This window comes from Gopherus flavomarginatus, chromosome 21 (assembly GCF_025201925.1).
Source record: "Gopherus flavomarginatus isolate rGopFla2 chromosome 21, rGopFla2.mat.asm, whole genome shotgun sequence".
NCBI lineage: Eukaryota > Metazoa > Chordata > Testudines > Testudinidae > Gopherus > Gopherus flavomarginatus.
This window is the reverse complement of record NC_066637.1, coordinates 2,021,424-2,046,032: the sequence shown is the minus strand read 5'-3', so window position 1 is coordinate 2,046,032 and position 24,609 is coordinate 2,021,424. Positions and strand designations below refer to the sequence as shown.

At 45.5% G+C, this 24,609-nt stretch overlaps 1 protein-coding gene across 7 annotated transcripts in view; it reads right to left on the bottom strand.

Moving 5' to 3' along the window:
* The window catches only part of ACOT7 (acyl-CoA thioesterase 7), a 105,621-nt gene that overhangs the window by 29,375 nt on the left and 51,637 nt on the right, over positions 1-24,609 (bottom strand). For all 7 annotated transcript variants that reach the window (XM_050931610.1, XM_050931615.1, XM_050931608.1 and 4 more), the window contains one exon: positions 8,067-8,183. In XM_050931610.1, coding sequence (XP_050787567.1) covers positions 8,067-8,183 — 117 coding nt within the window. The remainder of the gene's footprint in view (positions 1-8,066; positions 8,184-24,609) is intronic.

The window sequence follows — 24,609 nt, the reverse complement described above, 5'->3', positions numbered from 1 at the left end:
GCCTCGTGTCTCCTACTGCACTCCCAAAAACAGTGCACCGATTGGGCACATTTATTTCAAGATTGGGTTGGGTTCACTCAGTCCACCCAACCAGAGGATCAGACATGTTAGAGAAATCTCTAAGAGATTTTCACATAGGGTCAAAAACTCAGCTGGCATCAATCAGCATAGCTCCAGTAGACCCAACAGAGAACAGAGCTATGACCTATTATCCAGCCCTAACCTTAGAGTTAGTATGCATAGGTGGTTATAGTTGTCACACCCTGGGAGCCAGGGGACTAGGTGCACATTCTAGCCATAGATTTTAGCTGCTTCAGTTCCACAAACTCTGTGCTCTGAGCTGCCATAATTTGCTATTAGATGGAACCTGGTACTTAGACATTGCATGGTGCAATGACAGATGACGTCTTGGAGCTAAGGAGCCCACAACTGCCTGCAGTTAGAGGTGTCAAGACTCTTCCCTTGAGTGTTAGATCAACAAACTCCCAATGTCGAAAACTCAACCCTGGCTCCTCTGACCAGCCACTCCTGCACAGACAAAGTCTGGATAAAGAGATGGGCCAAGCATCATGACCTGCAGGTCAAAGCCAAGCCCTCTCTGACCAACAGGGAACAACAGTCAGGGTCCTTCCAATGAGAATGCCATGAGCCTCTAGTCACAACAGCACAAAGAGAGAGCTGGGCTCTTCAACAACAGAGCCCAAATCTTGTATACTTTATAGACCAAAGTCAACGCTGTGAGTGATTAATTACCGTAATTACAGTAGTGCCCACACTAGACAGGTGCTGCTTAGACAGAGGAGAGACAGCTCTCCAGAGAGCTTATCTCAAAAACCAAAACTCAGACAGAAGGTAAGGGAAAGGGAGGGATCATTCCAACAGAGCAATCAGTACAGGGACAGGCACATGCCATGTTAGTTTCATGAAAAAAAATTAAATGTCAGACTCATTTCCTTGCAAGCACCCAAATGGAAGCTAGCGCTGTCTACATGAAGTGTTCCATACAGCTCAGCACTGAGCGAGCAAATGGACATGTTCTGTAGTAGCCAAAGTGGCCCCACGTAAGCATATTGCAGAAAACCCGACTGTACGTCAGAGAGAGCTGGACTGCGGTGGCAAAGTCCTCATCTCAGAGAAGTGATCCAACTTCCAGGCATGGAGAAATTATAAAGAGGCAGTTCAGGCCACTGTCACTACCTGCCGTACAATATGAAACCAGGGTTTCAAGAGACGTACTGTTCCTATCAAATCCTCTAGACGGTTTCCCTAAATACCAGCATCATGTCTATGATACAGAAGGTCAGAAGACAGGTTTTCCAGGTTCTCTGTAGCTCTTGGAGACTTCTACAGTGCCCAACAAAGATATACTAAGACAAATTCAATCCCGGTGTAAGTGGGAGCAAATCTATTAACATGAATGGTACTGCAGTGCCTCTTACAGAAGGTTTGAATTCAGCCAACTGCTTTTATTGACCTGGCGCCACTGCACGGCCACTAATGTTCTCCATTTTAAGCACTGTGCAGCAACATGTGAAGAGAAAGCAATTGCTATGGTTCTGAAGGTCTCTTTAACCAGATGTCCCCTTTGGGAACTCCAGCTAGATTTTCCATGGAGAGAGAGTATACCAAAGGGATGAAGCAGCAAAAAGAAAGAGTAAAAAACATTAACTAGCCCTGACCCTGGCCTGATGTTGTACATTACAGACCTAACAGCTCACTATTTAGACTAGATATGCGTCAAGGAATTCTGTCCCAGGAGTTGGCTATGAAACAGAACAAAGGAAAACAAGACGGTTCTGTTTTCATGCGGGCACTCTTTCCATCTGAATTTACAGAAATTTTCCACTACGTCCAAACTGCTAATTGAGCTGGAACAGCATGGGTTTTGGGAGACAGCTTCGCTCCACTCAGGGATGAGGAGATCTGACCCACATTTTCTCCTGTAAATGGCTTAAAAGCTATTTAATGAAATTTAACCTTCTGATTTTTTAATCATTCCTATGCAATTTCAGCACCTTAGGGAAAGGAAGTGTTTTTCTTTACATTTCAGATTTTAAACCAGCTGAAGCCAGAAGCAGAGCAAGTGATCTGTATACCAAGTTTACAGTTTGTAGCTTCATGCATTTCCCTTAAGGAAACACATTATAAAAACAGTGTGGAGCAAAAGTGATCTCTGAAAGAGCCACAATACAGTAGTAGGAAAACAGAAGAAATGCCCAAGATGGGGTTGAGATTAAAGGTAATGTTTTCTAAAGAGAGGAATTTTTCTATAATCATAAGAGTGTGTCCACAAGCACTTGGCCTAACTCTGGAAGCAAAACTCCCCTCAACTTAAACAGAAGCCCTCTCAGTCCTATAAGCTTAGGCCTGGGTTTTGTGGGAGATTAAATAAGAGCTTCTTCTCATTTTCATGAGAATCCTGAGGGTGCTGCTGACTGGGTGGGTCATGCCCTCCACATTGAGTTAGGGAAAGGGAAAGACAGACAGTTGGCAACTTGGAGGTGATTTATATGGTGTCATTTAAGGACATCACTCAATGAAGGAAGCTACAGTAGAAGTCCTCATTTCCATTTTGATTTGACACATTAATTTACTAAAATCCAAGAAACCATGTTCAGTTGGCACCAACAAATCACAATGCACCAACCTAAAAAGGTTAATTTGCCCACATTTTGGGGAGAGGCAGAATATTCAGCTACTTCCATTCAGATGTAGAAGTGTACGTTAACATAAAAACATAAAAAGGGCCATACTCGGTTAGTCCAATGGTCCATCTAGCTCAGTATCCTGTCCCAACAGTGGATGGTGCCAGATGCTTCAGAGGGAATGAATAGAACAGGGCAATTATTGAGTGATCCATCCCATCGTTCAGTCCCAGCTTCTGGCAGTCAGAGGTTTAGGGACACCCAGGGCATAAGGCTGCATCCCCGACCATCTTGGCCTACAGCCATTGATGGACCTATCTTCCAGGAACTTGATTCTTTTTTGAACCCACATACATTTTTGGCCTTCACAATGTTCACTAGCAACAAGTTCCACATGTTGACTGTGCATTATGTGAAATACTTCCTTATGTCTGTTTTAAATCTGCTGCCTATTAATTGGTTTTTGTGTTATGTGAAGGGATAAATAACAGTTCCCTATCAGCTTTCTCCACACCAGTCATGGCTTTATAGACCTCCACTATATCCCCCTGTATCATCTCTTTTCTAAGCTGAACAGTCCCAGTCTTTTTCATCTCTCCTCATATGAAAGCTGAGTAAGTTAACAGCAGAACTTTTAAGACAGCACTTTGTACAAAAGTTCTATGGGGCATTAGGGGTTAAAAAAAGTTTTGTTCATTTTCAGTAAAGTTATTTCAAATTACTGTAGTTAATATTTATTTTTATATAAGCCATAATTGATCATGATGTACAGAATTAACATACATAGAGCTAGTAGACTAACCAGGCTAGGAACAAAGTTTGTTTAGCACCATTAAATGAACATTTAGAAGTACACTCTCTCAGAATTAGCAATCAGAAACCGGTACACGGCATACTTAGATCACAGGTGTGGAGAGGCTGCAAAGCCTATAGATGCACACATTATAAATACCAGTTGGGATTCATGCACATCTGGCAAGAGGATAACAGGCTGCAGTTATTGCTATTTCTCTGTAGATCAGCACTAGAGGTACTTACATCGATGTTGAGCGTCCATTTTCCCTGGCGTCCATCTTTTGCTTGAGCGTTGCACTCTGGGTACCTATCCCACAGTTCCTGCACGGGTCCCTGCCCTTTGGAATTATGGGTTACTAGCCCAGTGCATGATGGGATCAAAGTCCCCGTCCTGGGTGGTTCTGGGTACAGCTTCACCCCCCCCCCCTTCCTGTAAACGGCACACAGTCAGTTCGCGCTGGGTGGTTCGGGGAACGCCAGAGCAAACTGCGGCGAAGCTGGTCTCCTTCCCCGGTTTGCTCTCGCGTTCCCCGAACCCCGAGCAAGCAGCTCTCTTTCCCTGCTGTTTGCAGGGGGGTCTGGGGAACGCGAGAGCAAACCGAGGCGAAGCTGGTCTCCTTCCCCGGTTTGCTCTCGCGTTCCCCGAACCCCGAGCAAGCAGGTCTCTTTCCCTGCTGTTTGCAGGGGGGTCCGGGGAACGCGAGAGCAAACCGCGGCGAAGCTGGTCTCCTTCCCCGGTTTGCTCTGCGTTCCCCGAACAAGCAGGTCTCCTTCCCTGCGGTTTGCTGGGTGGTCCGGGGAACGCGAGAGCAAACCGCGGCGAAGCTGGTCTCCTTCCCTGGTTTGCTCTCGCGTTCCCCGAACCCCGAGCAAGCAGGTCTCTTTCCCTGCTGTTTGCAGGGGGGTCTGGGGAACGCGAGAGCAAACCGAGGCGAAGCTGGTCTCCTTCCCCGGTTTGCTCTGCGTTCCCCGAACAAGCAGGTCTCCTTCCCTGCGGTTTGCTGGGTGGTTCGGGGAACGCGAGAGCAAACCGCGGCGAAGCTGGTCTCCTTCCCCGGTTTGCTCTGCGTTCCCCGAACAAGCAGGTCTCCTTCCCTGCAGTTTGCTGGGTGGTCCGGGGAACGCGAGAGCAAACCACGCTGTGCAAGCAGGAAATGGAATTTCAAAGTTCCCGGGGCTTTTCCTGTTTACCTGGCCAGCAGAAGAGTACCTTTACCTGTGTAGAGCGGCCACTAGAGCACTGTGGGATACGTCCCAGAGGCCATTAACTTCGATGTCCGTCCACACTATCATAAAATCGATTTTAAGAAATCGATTTTGGGGTTACTCCTCTCGTTTAGATGGAGTTCCAAAATCGATTTTAGGGACCCTTAAAATCGATTTTATGCACTCTGTAGTGTGGACGGTTACAGCTTTAAATCGATTTAGAGCTCTTAAAATCGATTTAAAGCTCTAGTCTGGACCTGCCCTAAGCTCTAACCTCAATGGTCAGATGATCTCATTCCAACACATTCAAGGGAGCTGGCTTCCTGAAGCCACTTAGGCACAGTAATAGCTCAGAGGAGAAAACCAAGACCACAAACTACTTTGTATTATGACCTTTGCCAAATGGACTAAAAGCTAGGCCAGGTCCCTTCATTTTTTTGGTCATTTGTGAAAAAAAAACAACACACTTCTCTGCAATCAACAAGAGCACTAGAAAAAACATTAGCAGAGAGTCCTCAGAACTCTTGGGTGAATATCATCTTGTCCTGGACACTTATTACTGCTTAATTTATCATTTTTTCCCAAAACTTCCTCTATTGACACTTCAATTTGGGACGGTTGCTCAGATTTGTCATCTAAAAAATTGCTCAGGTGTGTGAACCTCCCTCATGTCCTCTGCAATGAAGACTGATGGAAGATGTTGCACTGGCTTGTGACAGCAATCACCTTTCCATTTGAATTACTGCTGCTGTCCACAGAGACACTATAGAACAGATTTTATAAAATAGCTTTATTCCAAGCGATCTGATTCTCCATTTGGTAGGGGAGACCCTGTAGGTGAGCCACTCATTGGTAACAGCATTTTCTTTGTGACCAGAAAGGCTCATCTAAATTAGGGTCGCATAACAAACTCTGCGCAGACTTTGGTGGACACGCTTATTCGTAAGGCCAAATCCCCAAGTCTTTACTCAGGTGATGAAGTTTTGATTTCAGAAATGAGTAAGGACTTCATAATTTAGACTCTACCACAGTGGTAATTAGGACTTTAATTTTATTAATTTTTAAAACGAAGATTTGCTTGAGTTTGTCTCCAAAAGTACTTTTCTGCACTGAAAAGAGTCTGTGTCCAAAGCAGCTCCTGTTGGAGGAATAATCCTATTACAATCCTGATTTTTAAATTCATTGCTGGAGAAAGTTCCTTACTCTACTGAAGTTCGTATTCATAAAGATTTCCTCTCAAAACCCCAGCATGACGCACTGTGTAAGTTCAGTCTGAAGGCATCTGCAAACTTTCCCTGGGATGTAACTAGCCAAATCATACTCTAATGACAGCAGTTTACTGTCTATTGCATGTTCCTTTCCACTCATTTTAAAAACACAATATTGGGTTTATCTGCATTGTTTTTATTGCAGGATATTTTAAACTCATTTTGGCTAGAACCATCCAGTCTCTCCTGAGCAGCTGGATAAAATTTGCAATGGATGGAATATTTTCTAACAAGAACAATCACATTAAATTTACCATCTGCACTCTATACTTTCTAAAATGGTTGTAAAAATCAAGCCTATTAGAAAAAAGATTTTAATTTCATTACTTGTTTGGGAATGTGCAGTTTCTCTGCTCACTGAGGGAACTGCATAATTATAGATTAATGCTGACAATCATGCCCCTCTGAGCTGGAATTTGAGAAGCTGGTATTTCAGAGGTTATGTAATTTTCTGAAATGCCTTACCAGCTCAGACCTGAAGAAGAGCTCTATGTGGCTCAAAAGCTTGTCCCTCTCACCAGCAGGAGTCGGTCCAGTAAAAAAGATACACCTCCCACACCTTGTCTCTCTACAGCTCAGAGTAAGACATGAAAGGCTCATGGCCAACACTTGTACATATGGTAAAGAAACTGGCTCTCTCCAACTTTGGGATCCCATTTCACTTACAGACCAACAACATAGGCCAACTACTTTTACAAATGAGCTAACAATAAGCTTGGGAAGCTTAAACTCATAACTTTGTTAGACACTAAAAATCTTAATAAAAAGACACCGGATTTATTGCATATTACAACAATCTGTAACCTGCTAGCCCCTACACTTATTTACAATGTAGCAGAAGGCAGAATTTCACCTACTGCCTTCACCACCACAACAGGTTTTAATTTTTTCATGCTAGACAGTCGGTGAGCTTAAACTGTTTTATGTCAGCAAATCAAATTTTGGTAAAAATGTGTGTCCTAAAGTGACAACTCAAAATCTCTGCCATCCCAAACAATAATGAAGTCTGCAGCTTGGGGGGGGCCTGGTCACACTGAGGCCTTGACAGCCTGTGTAGCAATTTATATTATCCGGGGTTGTCAATTTTAGACAGCAAAGGTGAGTGTTAGGCAGACACAGAATTTCACTGATCCTGACTGAATACGTACTTCATGGTGCATTTAGCAGTGTAATTTATTTAGGTAATTTGTAACAAAGCTGCACAACGTCAGGCTTTCGTTTCCTTTAATTTAGCACTGGCAGTGAGTACCTGCTGTGTGCAATATGGTAACTGAACCATATGAACAAAATGTTAAGTCATCTAGGGAGCCAATACCAAGCTCAGTGCTCACAACCAGCCTCAGACATTCTGCTTGCTTCTACACCCGAGCGTGCTGCTCCGTTCAAGAGGATTGGGTTGCATGAACGGAAATGAGAGGGAAACTGGCCCATTTAGTCTTCTTCTGGGGTATACTTTCACCTCAGAGCACAAAACGCTACAAAAGCATGACTGCACACAGCAAGATGGAAACAACTTCATAAATACGTATGTAAACAAGTGCTCAAAGGTGCAAGGACTGCCTGAACATGATGCCCCCAGAGCTCAGCCTCCAGCATCCATATCCCTAGTACTGGAACTTGCTCACAAGAGTATTTTGAGGTGGTTGGGAGACTGGGTTTCCACAGGAACAAGAGACGCGAGCTAATTTGATAATGATGGTTAATGAAGTTCTCTTTTCTCAAGGAGATAGAACATATATTGTCTGCCTGAAAGCATGTCTATGAACTGCTTGTATCTGACAACAAGTAGTCTCAATGACCTTTACCACTCCTTGTGACAGAAGGCCATCCCTGTGCATGCATCTGTATATTACCTAATATGGCCTTGGAAGCCATTGGAGTGGAATAATATTTCAAGATGAAGATTTTGGCTCAGCTTTGCCAAATCAAATCCACTGGGATGTCTAGCAGCTAGGGCTCAGCACCAGGCTGATTTCTTCCACCTGGTCAGTCTGTCTCAGCTTCCTTTCTCTGGCCACAGACTGGGCTTCCCCTTCACTTGGCTCCCTAGCAACCAGACACGGGTCTCATGATGGGGCTTCAATGAAACACCAATAAAGTCAGAATCATCTAATACGTGGCTTATCCCCTTATGCTTAGGGTTGTCCTTTACCTTTTTTGATCTTCTCATGGAAGTTAATGGCATCCACAGAAGCTGTGACAATGTTGGTCTTACAATGGCGAGCAGCTACAATTCCAGCTACCTCATCCATTAACTTCATAGTAACACCTGCAAGCGGAAAATTACAGATTAGTGAGCAAACTGAATACAGTGTGACTTTCCCAGACTGAAGGTTCTTCTGAAAAACAACAGCAAGATACACTTCGAAGAGGACAAATTGTAAATGAAGAGTTGGCTACTGCCATGTTTCCTGCACTCCGAACGGGCATTCACTCTACCCCCATTCTGCAGGAAGCTAAACCTATTTGAGTAGAGGGAGTCTCTCTGGGAACACGAAGGGCAGCAAACTGCTCTCTCCATTGAGATGCTGGAAACAGTTGACCAGGGTTTGGTCTGGTTTGAAATGAGGAAGATGTGAGCAACAGAAATTTCACTAACTGAACTTTTACAGTGTGTCCTCCAAAGAGACCAACATACATTTGGCTTTTGGGAATATACCCACGAGCATTTCTGTGTAGTTTATAAAGAGACTATTGTACCAACAAGAAACTTCACAGCAGTAACCGACTGGCATGGCCCCTGCCCACAGGCACTTACGATTTAAGTGTAGCCACGATGCAATGTGTATGGTTGACAAACCCTAGAAAGGATGGATTGACAAGGAATCAAGATAACAGACATACTCCCCACAGCCAACCAGCCTGAAGGCACAGGTACATTATAATAAACATCTATAAACTGAACCACTGACCCCTTTATTGCAGGCATCCCACAAAGCATGACTGTCCAAGAGGGATTCAAACGGAAGGAAGATAATGGGCTTGTGGGGCAGGTCAGCAAGGGCATTCCATAGCTGGTTATACTCTGCATGCAGGGCACGTCTGCACTAAAAACTTAAGTCGATCTATGTTAGGTCGACTTACAGCCACCAAGTAATTACTGCGTGGTTCATGTCCACACTGCCCTTGTGTCGGTGGTGCACTTCCATTGACTTAGAGGGGCAAGTGTGGGGGCTGCCTTGAGGCGCCTGGCTCCCTGCCCCTGCCGAGGTTCTCAGCTCCCCTCCCCGTGAGCCTGGCAGCTGCCCAGCATGGAGCAGAGAGGGGCAGCCATGCTTCCGGCAGGGAGCCGAGAATCCTGGTGGTTGCAGTGCTCCCGGCAAGGAGCTAAGAGCTGGGGGGGGGGAAGGAGGACAGCCCCTGGGATCCCGGCCACGAGCCTTGGTGCAGCCAGGTTCCCAGAGGGGAACGGGGAGCTGGGAGCCTGGGCAGCAGCCTGGCTGAGAGGGAGAACTAGGTACCTGGAAGGCAGCCCAGCTAGGAGGGAAAAGCCTGGGGGAGACTGGCTCTCGCTGGAGCCCCTGCTCCACCAGGCTTTCTTGTCAATTTCACAGCTAAGAATGACAGTCAACAGTCAAGGTAAGTATCCCGCAGTGTCTACCTGGACTCTGCATCGTCCTACTACATCGACATAAACCCTATACCTCTTGTGACGAACTGGGAAAGTTCTTAATGTTTTCTCTGAATACTGTGTTGGTGCCTCAGTGTCCCCATGGCAGTTCTTAAGTATCTGGCAGAGCAAAGGGCCAGTGCACCTAAATGCCTGACACTCTGTCTCCTAGCAACTGATGGCCTGGGCCCCTCCTCTGCAAAGGTGCCAGCTGAAGGTGTTGGAGACAAAGGGATCAGGTGACCTCCTGGCCCGGGAAAGGGGCTGAGCAGAGAGGAGGGGCTGGGAGGGGTTGTTAGTCTGGAGCTGGCTGGGGTCAAGGGTGGAAGGCAGACCTGGGGGTCTGGCTCACTGCCCCCCAGAATGGACCCAGCCGAGGGGTCCAGTTCGCTGTATCTACAAGCTCTGTTTTAGACCCTGTTCCTGTCATCGAATAAACCTCTGTTTTCCTGGCTGGCTGAGAGTCACGTCTGACAGCGAAGTGGGGGTGCAGAACCCGGTGGCTTCTCCAGGACCCCGCTGGGGCGGGCTCGCTGTGGGAAGCGCACGGAGGGGCAGAGGATGCTGAATGCTCGAAGGAGAGACCCAGGAGGTGAAGCCATGTGAGCTTCTTGCCCTGAACAAGTCTGCTCCAAGGGAGAGGAGGCTCCCCAAAGTCCTAGCTGGCTTGGTGGGGAGCAGTTCCAGAGCATCGCCCGGGGACTCCGTGACACCTCTCATGGAGGTGGAGTTATTATGTCGGTGTAGTAGGGCACTTACATTGGAGGGAACAAGGCTGCAGTGTGGACACTGACATAATTAGGTTGCCTTATGTCGACCTAACTCTAATGAAGTCTAAGGCCTGGTCTATTGTGTGTGTGTGTGTGTGTGTGTGTGTGTGTGTGTGTGTGTGTGTGTGTGTGTGTGTGTGTGTGTGTGTGTGTGTGTGTGTGTGTGTGTGTGTGTGTGTGTGTGTGTGTGTGTGTGTGTGTGTGTGTGTGTGTGTGTGTGTGTGTCAGTCAATGTAAGATACACAACTTCAGCTACGGGAATAGCATAGCTAAAGTCGATGTATCTTAGACTGACTTACCTCCCGTCCTCACGGCGCGGGATTGACGGCCGCAGCTCCCCCATCAACTCCGCTTCCGCCGCTCGGCCTGGTGGAGTTCTGAAGTCGACAGGAGGGCGTTTGGGGATCCGCAATAGATCGATCGCTACCGGCGGGTAGTCTGGACGTACCCCGAGGCTTGGTCTGCATTACTAAGCAGTTCAAGCTTTAAGGTGTCATGCGGCATCGTTGTATACTGCTCCCCAGCTATGAGAAATCTAATACCACGTAAAGATGACATTCTCTACTGCCTCTCATGGGCTGGATTGTTCATTACACTAGCAAAAAACAAGTGAAGGAACCGCTGATTGTTTGCTTGTCTACTCAGTGTTTAACCAGACACCTTATTATGTAGCCTTTTGGCCTGACAACAAGGCTTATCACAGCAACACAGTATGTGATTGAAAAGAACAGAGATGCCAAGGAGACCCCACCTTGCTAATGGATTACAGTTTATTTTATTAATTCAACTTGTATCAAACGTGACCTGAATGGCTCCATCCTGTGGTGATCAAGGCACACACCCCCCCCCAGCTTCTCTAAGCATTGCTCATATGTATGCACACATCAGGGATATTCAGAAGCAAATGGTCTGTGCTGGAATATGCTACAAGGACATATCGTCTTTAAATCGTAAATTGCAGGTTTCCTACCCATCAATTGCTAAAGCTACTGTAGCTGTTTTGTTAAAAGAAGCACTGAGGCAAAGCATCCTGACATTTATTTAGCACAGTCTTCAATCAAAGGTAACCTGCACTTCACCTCAAAAGCTCTTATTCCCACTATACCCAGTGGATGCAAAAATGAAACTATCAACCTGCTGTTTATCTGCAGGTTAGGTAATTTATGCCTTTTCCTTCATGTTTTCACACAATCAGGTGACAGATTCATGACCCAGTTGTACAGTACTATAAAGAACAGGCAGAGAATTTTTTTCAGGTAATCCAAGCTGAACCTTCAAGTCACCGCAGGCAGAATAACCATGTAAAGCAAATGACAGGCAAAGATGGACTAGTAACCATAGAGGATCTTTGTCAAAGGTATTTTGTGAGAACCAGCATGGCGCTGCATGTTCATTTGGGGATAAATGACAAAAGAACTGGAAGCTTACGGGGGTGACCCTTTTGCCACCCAATTACATGGTGACGTACAGCAGCTGCGCTCTGCTTTGGACACTGACACACTTGTATCCTCTGACTCTGGGGACAGAGGAGAAGGAATTATTTGTATTACAGTGGGACCCCTGACCCCATTGTGTTAGGCCCTGTAGAAACACCTACAGAGATCTCCTGACGGGAAAAGCTTGCTATATTACAACTGAACAGTTTGTGATGATAGAACAGAACAACAGCTCACAATGCACAACTGTCTGAAGTGTAAATTTCCTTAACCTTATATGGAATTCAGCTGAACTCCTCTATTTTCTGCTGTCCAGCGTATACTAACAGGGAGGGAAAAAGTAAAATTAACTGTAGCTTTTCAGGCATCACTCCACCCCCAAACCCAGTGCTCAGCTCCAGGACATTTCTTCCTTCCTGCAGACACTTTTTGCTCTGCAACCACTTACAGTCTTTCCAGATGCTGGTGCTTAAAACAAATTGTTCCCAATGGGTTTCTACCAAAATTCCATTCCTGCTCATTTAATTCCAGCACATCCCTTCCACTAGAAAACTTTTCAGACACACCGTGCCCAGGAAAGGCCTAACAGCGTTTCCACTGGTCGCTGAGACTCCTGCGCATTGAAGGAGTTACAGAATCAAGTTCTGGGGCACCAAGCTCAGGTCCCAAGGTCTCTCTTAACTTCATTCCCCTGAGCCTCAATTCCCCATCTGTAACAAGAGGATAATCCCACCCCCTCACCTCATGGTGGTGTTGTGAAGGTGTTTGCCAAGAACTCAGACACTATAGTGATGAGTGCCATACAAAAACCCTTGATGAAACTGATAATTCTGACTTCAGAGCAGGCTTGAATATTATGCAATAAATAAGGTGCACACACGGAATCATGAGGATAAAACAAGATACTAAATAGCTGCTCACTGAGTAAGCACCATCCACCCTGTGCACTTAGTGAGGCAGGGGCCTGTGGAAATAATATGTGACGACGTAATTTAGGAGTGTAACATAATGAATATGCACAAGGGTGCTAAACTGAGGTTCCACAGGCAACCTTAATTCTTGCTTCTCCTAAGTTTTAAGTGCTTGATTGTGCAAGCTTAATACTGTTCTTTTAAACAGTTTTTGCATCTGATTTCGTGGATTTAAAAAAAAAACCAAACGGAAAAAAACGAATTCCTTCATGTGGAATCATACTGATACCCATAGGTGCTGACTTTTGGTTTTGCCAGTGGGTGCTTTTGAAGAGGTGGGAGTGGGGGTTGAGCTCTCTGCCAGCTTTGGGGGGAAGCTATTTTCAGCATATTTATATACTTCTTTCATATTCTAGTTATTGAATATATGTTTATCACTGACATCTTTATTTTAATAATATTCAATTGTTATGAACTACTTTCTCCTCAATTACAGTACATTAAAATAATTGCAATCACCTAAAAGCTGTCTTCACTAACATCCCAATTTAAAGATATGTCATCTCACTGTAGCTTTCTGGATGAAACTGTCAGCAATCTTATTTACATGTTTCTTATACAATTTTATTTCCCTGGTATTGTTTTGATGCACTTGAAGGACAGCTACCTTATTCAGTTGTATCTGTCCCACTGATGATTGGAGATAATTTTTAAGTCTTCTGAAGCTGGAGAATGAGTTCAGGATGATACAAGCAGAGGGAGAAGGATTCTTATAAATTTGCAGTATTCCAGAAACAGAGTGCTTCCAAAGTACTGCAAATTACGCATCACGAAAGAGATCCTGGAGTAACAGCTAATTTAGGCACCATCATTTTGTGTATATAATTGGGATCATATTTTGCCATATGCATCACTTTGCATTTAACACTGAATTTCATCTGCCATTTTGTTGCCAAGTCACCCAGTTTTGTGAGACCCCTTTGTAATTCTTTGTAGTCTGTTTTGGACTATTGTGAGAAATTTGGATCATCATCTGCAAACTTTGCCACCTCACTGTTTACTCCTTTTGCAGATCATCTATTAATATGTTGAACAGCACTTGTCCCCTGAGGGGGTTGTACTGGTTTTGGACACCACTATTTACTTCTCTCCATTCTGAAAATGGACCATTTATTCCTAATTAACTGGAGTGCCTGGGAATGCTTTCAGGATCACCTAACAATCCTTAATTTAATAACAATCCCTTTGTTATCTTAATCACCCAGCCTCTGTTTATAAACAAAGTCCCTGCCCCAAGGCAGAAGTTGTTAGCAGCCCAGAACTTGTCACATTCCACACTCAGCTCTGACTCCTGGGTGCCCACTATTTTTTTCCCATGGGTGTTTGAGCCCCAGAGCACCCCCAGAGTTGGCACCTAATGCTGACACCCAGATGGTTCATCAGCAGGGTTGGAACCTTTAGATCCACTGCACAGACCCCTACTACCTGAACTGAGTAACTGATAGGAGTAGTAGGCTGTCGCCCTCTTTGTGTACCAGCACTACTGGGAGATGAGACACTCAGGAATTTTGGGTTCCATGCCAGGCTCTAGTGGGGAATGTGCTCTAGGACACAGACTTCTGCCCTTTCCTGCCAAGTTTGATACCTTCTGCACCCTCCCTTCAGTCTTTTCCCCACCCCCAGCTCCTTGCGCCAGTCCCATTCCCCTTGCCAACGCCGTCCAAGTCCTCCCCTCCCAGCTCCTGGTCCAATCTGTCTCTCCTTTCCCCTCCCCTCTAATCCAACACTTCCTCCCAGGCTCCTCATTCACTCAGTATCTGCTAACCACACCCCTGGCTCCTTGCCCCAGTCTCTTTGCCCAGCCAATCCCAGTTCTCCCTCAACTCACAGGGGGACATTCAGCCTGGGGCACACACAGGGCATGCCAAATTTCAGCTCAAACACCTACAGTTTGCCATAAAGTTACAATCGCCTGAAAACAGGGTCTTATAATGGAAGGTGTCAGGCAACGTTGGTAGGCAGTGGTACCAGTCCCTTCTAAAGTAGAAACCTGCTAACAGAAAACCTGTTGCCACCCTAACTGTATTAACAATGCAGCAGTTATGACATTTCCTACAACCCACTGGCCACAGATGAAGGCATTTAAAGCCTGTTCCCCTTCTTTTGAGAAGCTAGTGCTAAATACTGACATCAGACCATTCGTTCTACATAGCCGTCTGGATGTCTGGTGAAGGGAACTCAGCAGGCGGTTTTATACTGGCAGCATTTATCATATCCTACTGTATGTACGATGTTATAAAGATTCACTAACACAAGGAAAGTCTGCCAAGCACAGTTTATTAAATATCATTTTATGCCACTGGGATTTAGCCCTGCTTGGCCCAAAGCAAAGCACACTAAGATTCCACTGACAGACTATGTGTTACTAAAAATAGCACAGCAGTGCAAGCATGTGAAAACGGTGACATGCTTTCCAGCTCCTTTACTGCTTCAAAGAACAGGATGTGAGCTATAAAGTAATAAAATTGCATTTTCCTTCAAACAATAGTCTTTCTACCAACTATGGACAGTTCAGGGAGTAACATGGAGGTTTAACACCTTTATTTTCCCACCTCGGTATCTGCAAGCTTCTCAGCAGGGCTGCTGGAACAATTTGTAGAGTGAGGGGGCTGAAAGCCATTGAACCAGTAAATTCTGTATATAACAGAAACCACTTCAAGCCAACGGATGCAGCAGCTCCCCCAGCACCCTAGTTCCAGCACCTGTGCTTCTCAGAACAAACAATATTAATCCACGTTCCTGACAGCATTGTGGGGAGCTTTGACAAAGGGGGGAGCAGAAGTATTCGTGCCCTTTCTGTTCTAGTCAATGAGAAATTCATAGGAGAACCTGTGCACGGCTTTAACCCTCAGTATCTCTGATTAAGCACTAGACCAAGATTCTGAGAGAAGCACAGAATTTACTGTACGCAATGCTACGTGAACTGTACGTGTGCATATAGCTTTAGATGTTTTAATCTGTTTTCCTATTTTGTTATGCACATTTGTAGAATACTTTGGGATTCTGAAGGATGGAAGGGGATGTGTACGGCTACACAAAGCCACACATGAATTCCACACATTATCCTGGGACTGGTCATAGATCAAAGATTTCCTCTGAAGGCCGATATTTTTCTGCCTCAAAATCTCTCTGCACTTTGGATTATGGAACCAGAAACCCAACATTATATTCTCCCCCCCCCCTTTTATACAAGCAAAATCCAGAAAGGTTCTGAACTACTTGCATCTCAAAGTTCTCTGAATTCGCCCAAACTGAGGGAGGTCTCCTTCTACATCCAAATTCAATTACATTCTCCAGGCCCACTGCTCTCATTACAACAATTACAAACCTAGTTAGAGCAGAAAATGCCATATCAAGTAACCAAGACTTAAAGAAAATATTTATTCTTATAAAATAAACAAACCTGCACTATTTGTCACATCTTCATTCTGGATCTCTGTCTTTTGCTGCACCCTCTATCAGTGCCAGAGTAACGGTAGGTTGAGGGGTGTAGGCTGGATGTTACCTACGCTTTTGTCCACTGCAATCAGTATTGATCTGACCTTTTTACATTGTATTTGGGATCTCTCTCATCTACTTTCCCTTTCTGTGCACACTCTTTCCAGTTCAGACTGTAAATCCTTGCCGTTTTCTTATTGCTCAAACAATGGATGCTGCCAACCAGGGGAACATTACTTCAGCAAATTACAGTAATTTCATGTTCTGTATTTATAATCTGAGATTTGCAATTCAAGAGATAACATAATTGTAGGATTTACATTTCTCAAATGTGTCACTTTTCTCTTTCTCACATTAAAAAAAGCAGCCGTACTTGGCCTAAACGTGAATCCAAACATCTGGTACTGCAGATATTTTTGAATGTAACATTTAACTGTCTGTGGATCTTAAGTTTTGACAGCATGTTGACTATCTTTGAAAACATTGTTAAAAATAGATCCTTAAAAAAAAACTTTTCAAAGGCATCTGATGTACGACTAGGTCATGTTTTTCTTCAAACAGGAGCTACTGGATGGAATTCATGAAGAATGCCTAACCTTAATTTGACAACACAGCAAAGAAAATGTTCCCCTTTTACCAATCCAAAACGGTAACAGATGAATTGGGAAGCGTGACACTATTATTTGTGTTACAGCCATGTCTGGTAATTCCAGTCCTGGCCCTACATTCCATGCTGCCAGGTGCCATACAGACAGCTTACCATCTTGGTGTCGGATAGGAAGACACCACAGATAAATGGAGTGGGGGGAAATGAGGTAACAGTGAACAGAGCATAGTGAGGAGGAAGAGAGAGGAGTTCCAGCTCAGCACTTGCCAAAACAAATGCCAGATGGGAATGATTTGGAGGCATTATGCCAGGGGTAGGTTTCAAGGAGAGAGAACTAACAGTAGGTTTCAAGGAGAGAGAACTAACAGTAAGCATTATAAAACTGAAGAGTAGGACTGGTTAGAGGAGAGTATTTCATTTATTTTATTCCATTTTTGATTGAAGAGTTTAGTTTTTTTAACATAACAGCCTGAGCCTAAGCCCACCGAAGTCAAGAGGAACACTCTTGTTCATGTCAAAGGGGTTTGGATCAGGCTGCAGAGTAGGGAACAGCACACTAAAAACCAGAATACCTGCCCCTGATTCCAACACTACACACACCAAAATGATTTCAGATTAATATAAGGCACCCAAAGTGCCTTCTAGGTTTTTAATGGGCGACTTAAAAAAGCCCCTCTGAAGTGGGGCTAACAGTTTATAAAATGTAATTATCTATTTTTATATATAGATATTTTAATTGTTTATATCTAATTCACAAGAAGTCTTTTCTAGTATATTCTCATTGCTTGCATCTAGTGGGAAATATTGCAGCATGTTTGTTACAATAAGGAGCCTCGCTGCACTTCTCTATAAAAGGCTAAGTGATGCCTGTTCCTGCAGTCAGCAAGCTGAAGGATTCCTACTGCTACAGAGAGGCCACCGCACCAAATAAGAGTTGGCAAGAGTAGGACTTGGGATTTCACTCAAACTCTGAATATCTAGATTAAATTTATTCCAGGGATCTCTCCCTCCCTCTTCCCCCTTACCCCCCTCCTCCGCACACACCCCTCCTCACAACAGAAGCTGTCACCACAAGGATAGATGGCTTGCTAGATTGGCTTAGGGTATGTCTACATCTACAATTTTGCAGCGCTGGTTGTTACAGCTGTATTAGTACAGCTGTATAGGGCCAGCGCTGCAGAGTGGCCACACTTACAGCAACCAGCGCTGCAAGTTAGATGTGGCCACACTGCAGCGCTGTTGGGCGGCTTCAAGGGGGCTTCGGGGAACGCGAGAGCAAACCGCAGGGAAGGAGACCTGCTTGCACGGGGGTTCGGGGAACGCGAGAGCAAACCGGGGAAGGAGACCTGCTTCCCCGCGGTTTGCTCTCGCGTTCCCCGAACCCCCCTGCAAACCGCAGGGAAGGAGACCTGCTTGCTCGGGGGTTCGGGGAACGCGAGAGCAAACCGGGGAAGGAGACCTGCTTGCACGGGGGTTCGGGGAACGCGAGAGCAAACCGGGGAAGGAGACCTGCTTGATTACCAGAGAGGCTTCCTCAGGTATGCTGCGATACCTGCTTATTCCACGGAGGTCAAGAAAAGCGCTGGTAAGTGTCTACACTTGATTACCAGCGCTGGATCACCAGCGCTGGATCCTCTACACCCGAGACAAAACGAGAGTACGGCCAGCGCTGCAAACAGGGAGTTGCAGCGCTGGTGATGCCCTGCAGATGTGTACACCTCCTAAGTTGCAGCGCTGTAACCCCCTCACCAGCGCTGCAACTTTGTGATGTAGACAAGCCCTTAGTTTCATGTAGGTAAGTGCCTCCTTAAACTCAAACAAACTGCCGGCCTGTAACTGGTTAGTGTGATACCCCCACTCTACACTTGTTACAGCAATGGTACACTTGGGAGATTATTCTACCTTTCTTCCGTAACAGATCACCACCACAGTTAGAGCTTGATTAAACCTAAACTCTGACTTACTCTACAGATACCATCTGATTCTGCTTTAAGTATATTATCCTACCTATCACTACACACAGTGTCATTGCCATTTGCTGTGCATGATACTCACTGTGCATCCTGTTAACTTACTGTTAAGGGAGATGGGGGGCCGGAGGGGAAACTTTGCTGAACTTTCCTTAAACCCAGAATAATCAGGAGAAAAACATATATTGATTTAGGAACCAAAGAGCTGCCAAGTGCTGACAAAGCTTTGGGCAAGAAAGCTTTCTGTTGGGAGAATAGAAAAACAATTATGTAGTTTTTACTTCCAGGAGATACGGAAGTCTTGTCTTCAGGAGTGCTTCCCTCTCATCTATAAAATCCACTAGAACTCAGCACCTCTGGAATTAAATATCAAGCCAGAGACACTAAGGCCTCATTCAAGCTGCGAAGACTTTTACTACGTGAGTTTAATTAAAATGGCTAATAAGGAGTCAAAGCCCAACAAGTACTTATACAGCTTCCGGGGAAACAGGTGGGTCAGAGACAATATACAGGGCTGGCGCTTCCATTTAGGCGACCTAGGCAGTTGCCTAGGACACCAGGATTTGGGAGGGCGGCATTTTGCCGCCTTTGGCAGCAATTCGGTGGCAGGGGTCCTTCCGGGCTCTGGGTTATTGTCAGCAATTCTGCGGCGGGTCTTTCACTTGCTCCGGGACCCGCCGACAAAGTGCCCTGAAGACTGGGAGCGTGGAAGGACCCCCCCGCCTCAGAATTGCCACCAACGACCAGGAGCGTGGAAGGATCCCTGCCTAGAGCACCAAAAACCCTGGTGCAGCTTCTGACAATATATATGCATGAAGTGTTAGTTGGTTAAACAGAGGATATTGTGTCTCAAGAACTGATCACACCCCACACTATTCAAGACAAATCTCCCGCACCAGATGAGACAGAAATGCCAGACAGCATATGCAGCCACTGAAGAGGACTATTAAGGAAATATGGTTGAAATAAGCAATTGGCCATATGGCTGAGATTCACTGCCACCACACCAGTGGTCCATGGCAAGAGTGTAATGGCTGTCTGTCTATTGCGCTGGACAGGTGTTCATGTGCACAAAAGCCACCAACACAACTGTCACCAGAGGTGGCTTTTATATTCAGGTTCTCCCAGTGTAGCTTGCAAGGATGAAGAGAGGTGTCATAATGAGGTATGGCTTAGCGCTACAGCTGTTTGCTTGCATCCCATCCTGTGTACTGGAGTTCCAGTTATGAATTTGCTCCACTTCTCATTCCAAGTGATTTAAGTTCTCTCCCACAGAAACACCAGTGTTATGTGTACAGTTACCAATAGCAGCAACAATGCACATGCGCTAGGTTGTGGGACAAGCAGATCCCCCATCCCACATTCTGGTTCTCATCTAGCTAATCTCCTTGATCAGCCAGAACAGGGTTCATTTCCACAGCACAAGGATTGCTCTGGAGAGGGAGATAACAGTTTAGTACAGACTAGCTCTGAAAGAGACATATGTGCACATCTCTCTGCTTTTCTATGTTAGCCATTATTGCTAGTCTGTCAGAGACAAATGAAATCACATTAACCCTGATTTAGAAGAGGGCTTGAAATGCAGCATCCCATTACTCTTCAGCTAAAGTCAATTAATCACACCCACAAAGGGCCCAACAAGTCCCTCGTCAAATCACAACAGCTACTTACTAGGAACCAGCTACACACAGAAATCTCAGACAGTGCCTGTGTGCAAGCAGCTCTCGGTAAAACGGAGACACTGCACTTGCAGGGCATAGACACACATGCTCCAGAGCTCTCTTCCAGAGCCAAGCGTCGTGACTTAAAGCATTTACACACTTCATGGGAAGTCACTGACACCCAACTCTTACTGTCCAGCCTCTCCAACCCCAGGCTGGGGAAGGTCAGCGTTATAAGTCTTGACCCTTATTCCACAGATGTCTACGTTGACTGTCCTCCTCTGTGTAGTGCACAGCAGCTATCACACTGAGTAACAAGGAAAGGGTCAACAGATCCCACTTTATCGTACCTGACAGGCCTTGTTCTTTCCCTGATCGCCATCAGCCTGCTCTCTTCTGACGCTGGTAAGGAAGCTTCACCTGCTGGAGCCAGCCTTTTACTCCCTTTGATTTCTAACAGAAAGTGGACTCTGATGTGGTCTGGCCAGAGTCTCAGCTGCTTCCTAGATACATGGAATTTCCTTCGCACTCTGAATTCACAGCCAGCTTCTTCCAGGTGCCGGTGGCGCACAAAGGAGTCATGTCCAGTCTGAAGGGAGCCAGATGAGCTTTATGCAGCAGTTTCTCCTCGTGAGCAGGCGCCAAACACCATTAACAGGCAGGAATTTGCCTCTTCTCTCACAGTCCAAGGGACTAGCAATGAGAGAGTCTTAACCCAACTAGTCTCTCTGCAAGGCCTCCCCTTCGGCTGAAGGAAAGCCATTTCCTACAGCGGGTTGGCTCTAGTTAGACCAGCAAAGCAGCTAAAAAGGCAAAGTGGCCCTGATTCCTGGTAATGATGTAAACCTTCCGCTTGACTTCCAAGCGATCCGGACTGCCTGAGCAGCCGGCCAGAAGCCTTGCTTGCTGAGAAAGCCTTTGCAAAGCAAGGTGCAATTTGCCATCAACGTTACTGACTGGAATGTTCTTCGGGGCTACCAGTCTGCAGCACTGATTTGGCCCCACCCTCCACGAATAACCCCACTCTAGGCAAGTGGAAATGTACAGCAGAGCATTATTCGCTAGGAGGATGGCAGAATTAGGTCCTAAGTCTGCTTCTTTACAGGGCTCCCTGTCCCCCTTGCTGGATACACACAACCATTAACATTAAAGTTATCCACAGGCAACAGATGATGTGAAGCCTGAACGGGAAATCAACATCTGTAATAAGTCTGGGAGACAAATACCAAAAGCAACTAGACTAACTCTGCCCAAGTTTAACTCGTCAGCAAAGCCACGGTGCAGGGCTATCAATTCAAAGAAGCCTGGCAGCCTTTGAGCTATGCCTACCCTATTAGAAGTAATGGGATAAAAAGTTGTCCCTCTGGGAGCATCCCCTTTGCTTTCCCCACTTCCTCCACACCCTGAAAGGGCTCAGCGTGCAGGAAGCGTCCCATGAATGAAGCAATTCCACTGTGCTCAGCATGTCTGTCAGGGAGGTAGGGTCACTTAATCAGTATGCCTTCTTCTGTTCCAACCTCCAAACTGAACAAGCTGCTGGCACTGAGTTCTCAGTCACCACTGGCTGAAGAAGAACTGGAGACCCTGTGCTGCACAGCCATGAGAGACTGTCCCCAAACCATTCCACCAACCAGAGCTGAAATAGCGGGTATAGAATGTTTTGGGGGGTGGACAGAGGTAGGATGTTGCCAAGCTAGGTTGGATCCTGAAGGAAGGAGCCACACGATAAATAAGGCTTTTAAAAGGGATGTTGACCTGCCTTCCCTTAAACACCAGCATATTCATTTTATAAGAAGTGCTCATGTTCCCCAGACTGTTTTAATTACGTAATCCCCAGTGGCAGAGGAATGCTTGGCAATGACGAGTTACTACAGTAATCAGACTCAGACTTTAAGGTCAGAAGGGACCACTATGATCATCTAGTCTGATCTCCTGCACAAAGAAGGCCACAGAATCCCACCCATCCACTTCTATAACAAGCCCCTAACCTACGTCTGAGTTAATGAAGTCTTCAAATTGTGGTTTGAAGACCTCAGGCTGCAGAGAATCCTCCAGCAAGTGACCCGTGCCCCATGCTGCAGAGGAAGGCAAAAAACCTCCAGGTCCTCTGCCAATCTGCCCTGGAGGAAAATTCTCTCCCGACCCCAAATATGGCGATCAGCTAAACCCTGAGCATGTGGGCAAAACTCACCAGCCAGCAATCAAGGAAAGAATTCTCTCTGCAGTAACTCAAATCCTATCCCATTCAACATCCCATCACTGACCACTGGGCATACTTAACTGCTGATAATCAAAGATCAATTGCCAAATTAATCACTCATTTGATTATCACCACAAATGGTACCGACTCACCTGCTGGAAGATACAATATTTCTTCTTTTTTGATTAAGGAAATCTCTAATAATGGAATCACCATCACTGCTCTCATTGTTTCAACTTTTACATACACGACTGCAGTTGCGCTGAAGAAATCATGGTTTGATGTTAGTGACTCCATGAGAGTCCTATAGTTACAGGCATTAGCCACTGTGACTTACACAGCATGAACTCGACCAACTGCAGACCTTACAGTGGCTAACTAACTCGGTCATCCACAGTCCAGCAATATTGCCATCCCCAAGTTTTCAAAGAACTCATGACACAGGCTCCCCCAAATCGATAGTAGCTTAAAAAGAATTTCAAAGTAAATTTTAAGTTTTCATTTGCCTTCTTTTTTACACCTTTCAGCGTCACTCAGATCACATTCTGAAGCTTCTCTCTATAACCACGAGTGCTAGAAAGGGACATTTTAAAAGGAAAGCTGAGCTCCACCAGCAACATCGTTCTGCATGGAATGATTATTTACTCCTGTAACACTTCCATTCTCTGATTGCTCCTTCTTGACTTCAGGGGGAAAAAAAAAACCCAAAAAAAACAAAAACAAAAGAAAACAACCTTGCAAGAGTTGGCACCACCAGGTCAGGCACCCAGTAAAATCAACATTCCTCCACACAGCTCCAGAGCAACAGCTCATTTCTCCACTAGCTACAACTAATCATGCAGCGAAGGGTTACTTCTATAGGAGTGATTATGTTAATGTCCCGTTACAAGCTCCCAGCTGCTCACTGAACGCTTTATAGGCATTCACAGCCCAACAGGGCAATAAGGGGCCCCCACTCCTCCCTACAGAAGCAGGCATATGAAGGAACCCTTCTACTGAAGCCAGCATGAGAGGCGGGAAAGAGTGCTGCCTGCTTTACGTTACTCCCTTTCTTCTGAATTTAGTTTACTTCTTTGAGCCCTCAGAGCCCACCAGCAGCTGGGCAGCACAGCTCAGTATTTCAGAAAATGGACGAAGAAACCACGACCGGTCAGACAGTGCAGAGAAAACCCTTGATTTCAAAACCTCCATGTTCATCAAGGCAGAGACGGGAGCAGAAATTCAACCTGGTACGGACGTACCCTATTAGTATTATGTGGGACCCAAATTCTTGTTGACCAAGTGAAGTGAGATCCAAAACTCAGCGGCATGTCTGGCTGCCTGTCTATCTGTAATGCGATCACTTCTGAATCCAGCAAGTGATCAACTCCTGAGTCCCAGGGAACATTCCAGGCGTCAATGGGAAGGAGCCTGTTGGAGTTTGCTGACAGATTTTCATCGTTCCCATTTGGTCCTGGGAGCACTGGAGAAAAGAATACGGGCAGTCACCACTCATTCCCTCATGTTTGTTTGCATACGTCAATCCCGTTGGCTGAAGTGAGTCAGCAAATGAAACTGCAGGGGAGGACTGAGTGCTTCGGCAGCGTGGGGGCAGGGGTACAGGACCACAATAACGGGGCCTGCTGCAGATTAGGATCTATGTTAGCGGAGTAGAACAAGGCTGGAAATTTCCATGATGTCTCCCTTCATGGTATGACTGACTAAAGCAAGACCATTTACCTTTCCAAGCGCTGACATTAATACAGTTGCATACAAAAGAGAAATGAGAACCAAGTGCAGTGCTGGTTTTCACTCCATTCGAAGGGTATGGAGATGTCTGACAGACAAAGATAGAATTAGGAGGCGGAAGCGCTCATATTACAAGGTCTTACAAACAGGGAAAAGCCATTTCAAAACCTCCTCATTTTAATGAGCTTGAGGAAAATGCTCTCACTTCAGATGTATTTATTGAGTAAGAGCAGCAGCTGAAGACATTTGAAAATGCAAAAGCAAATTAGAATGAGTCAGTAAAGTTTCAAATTAATTTTCTTAA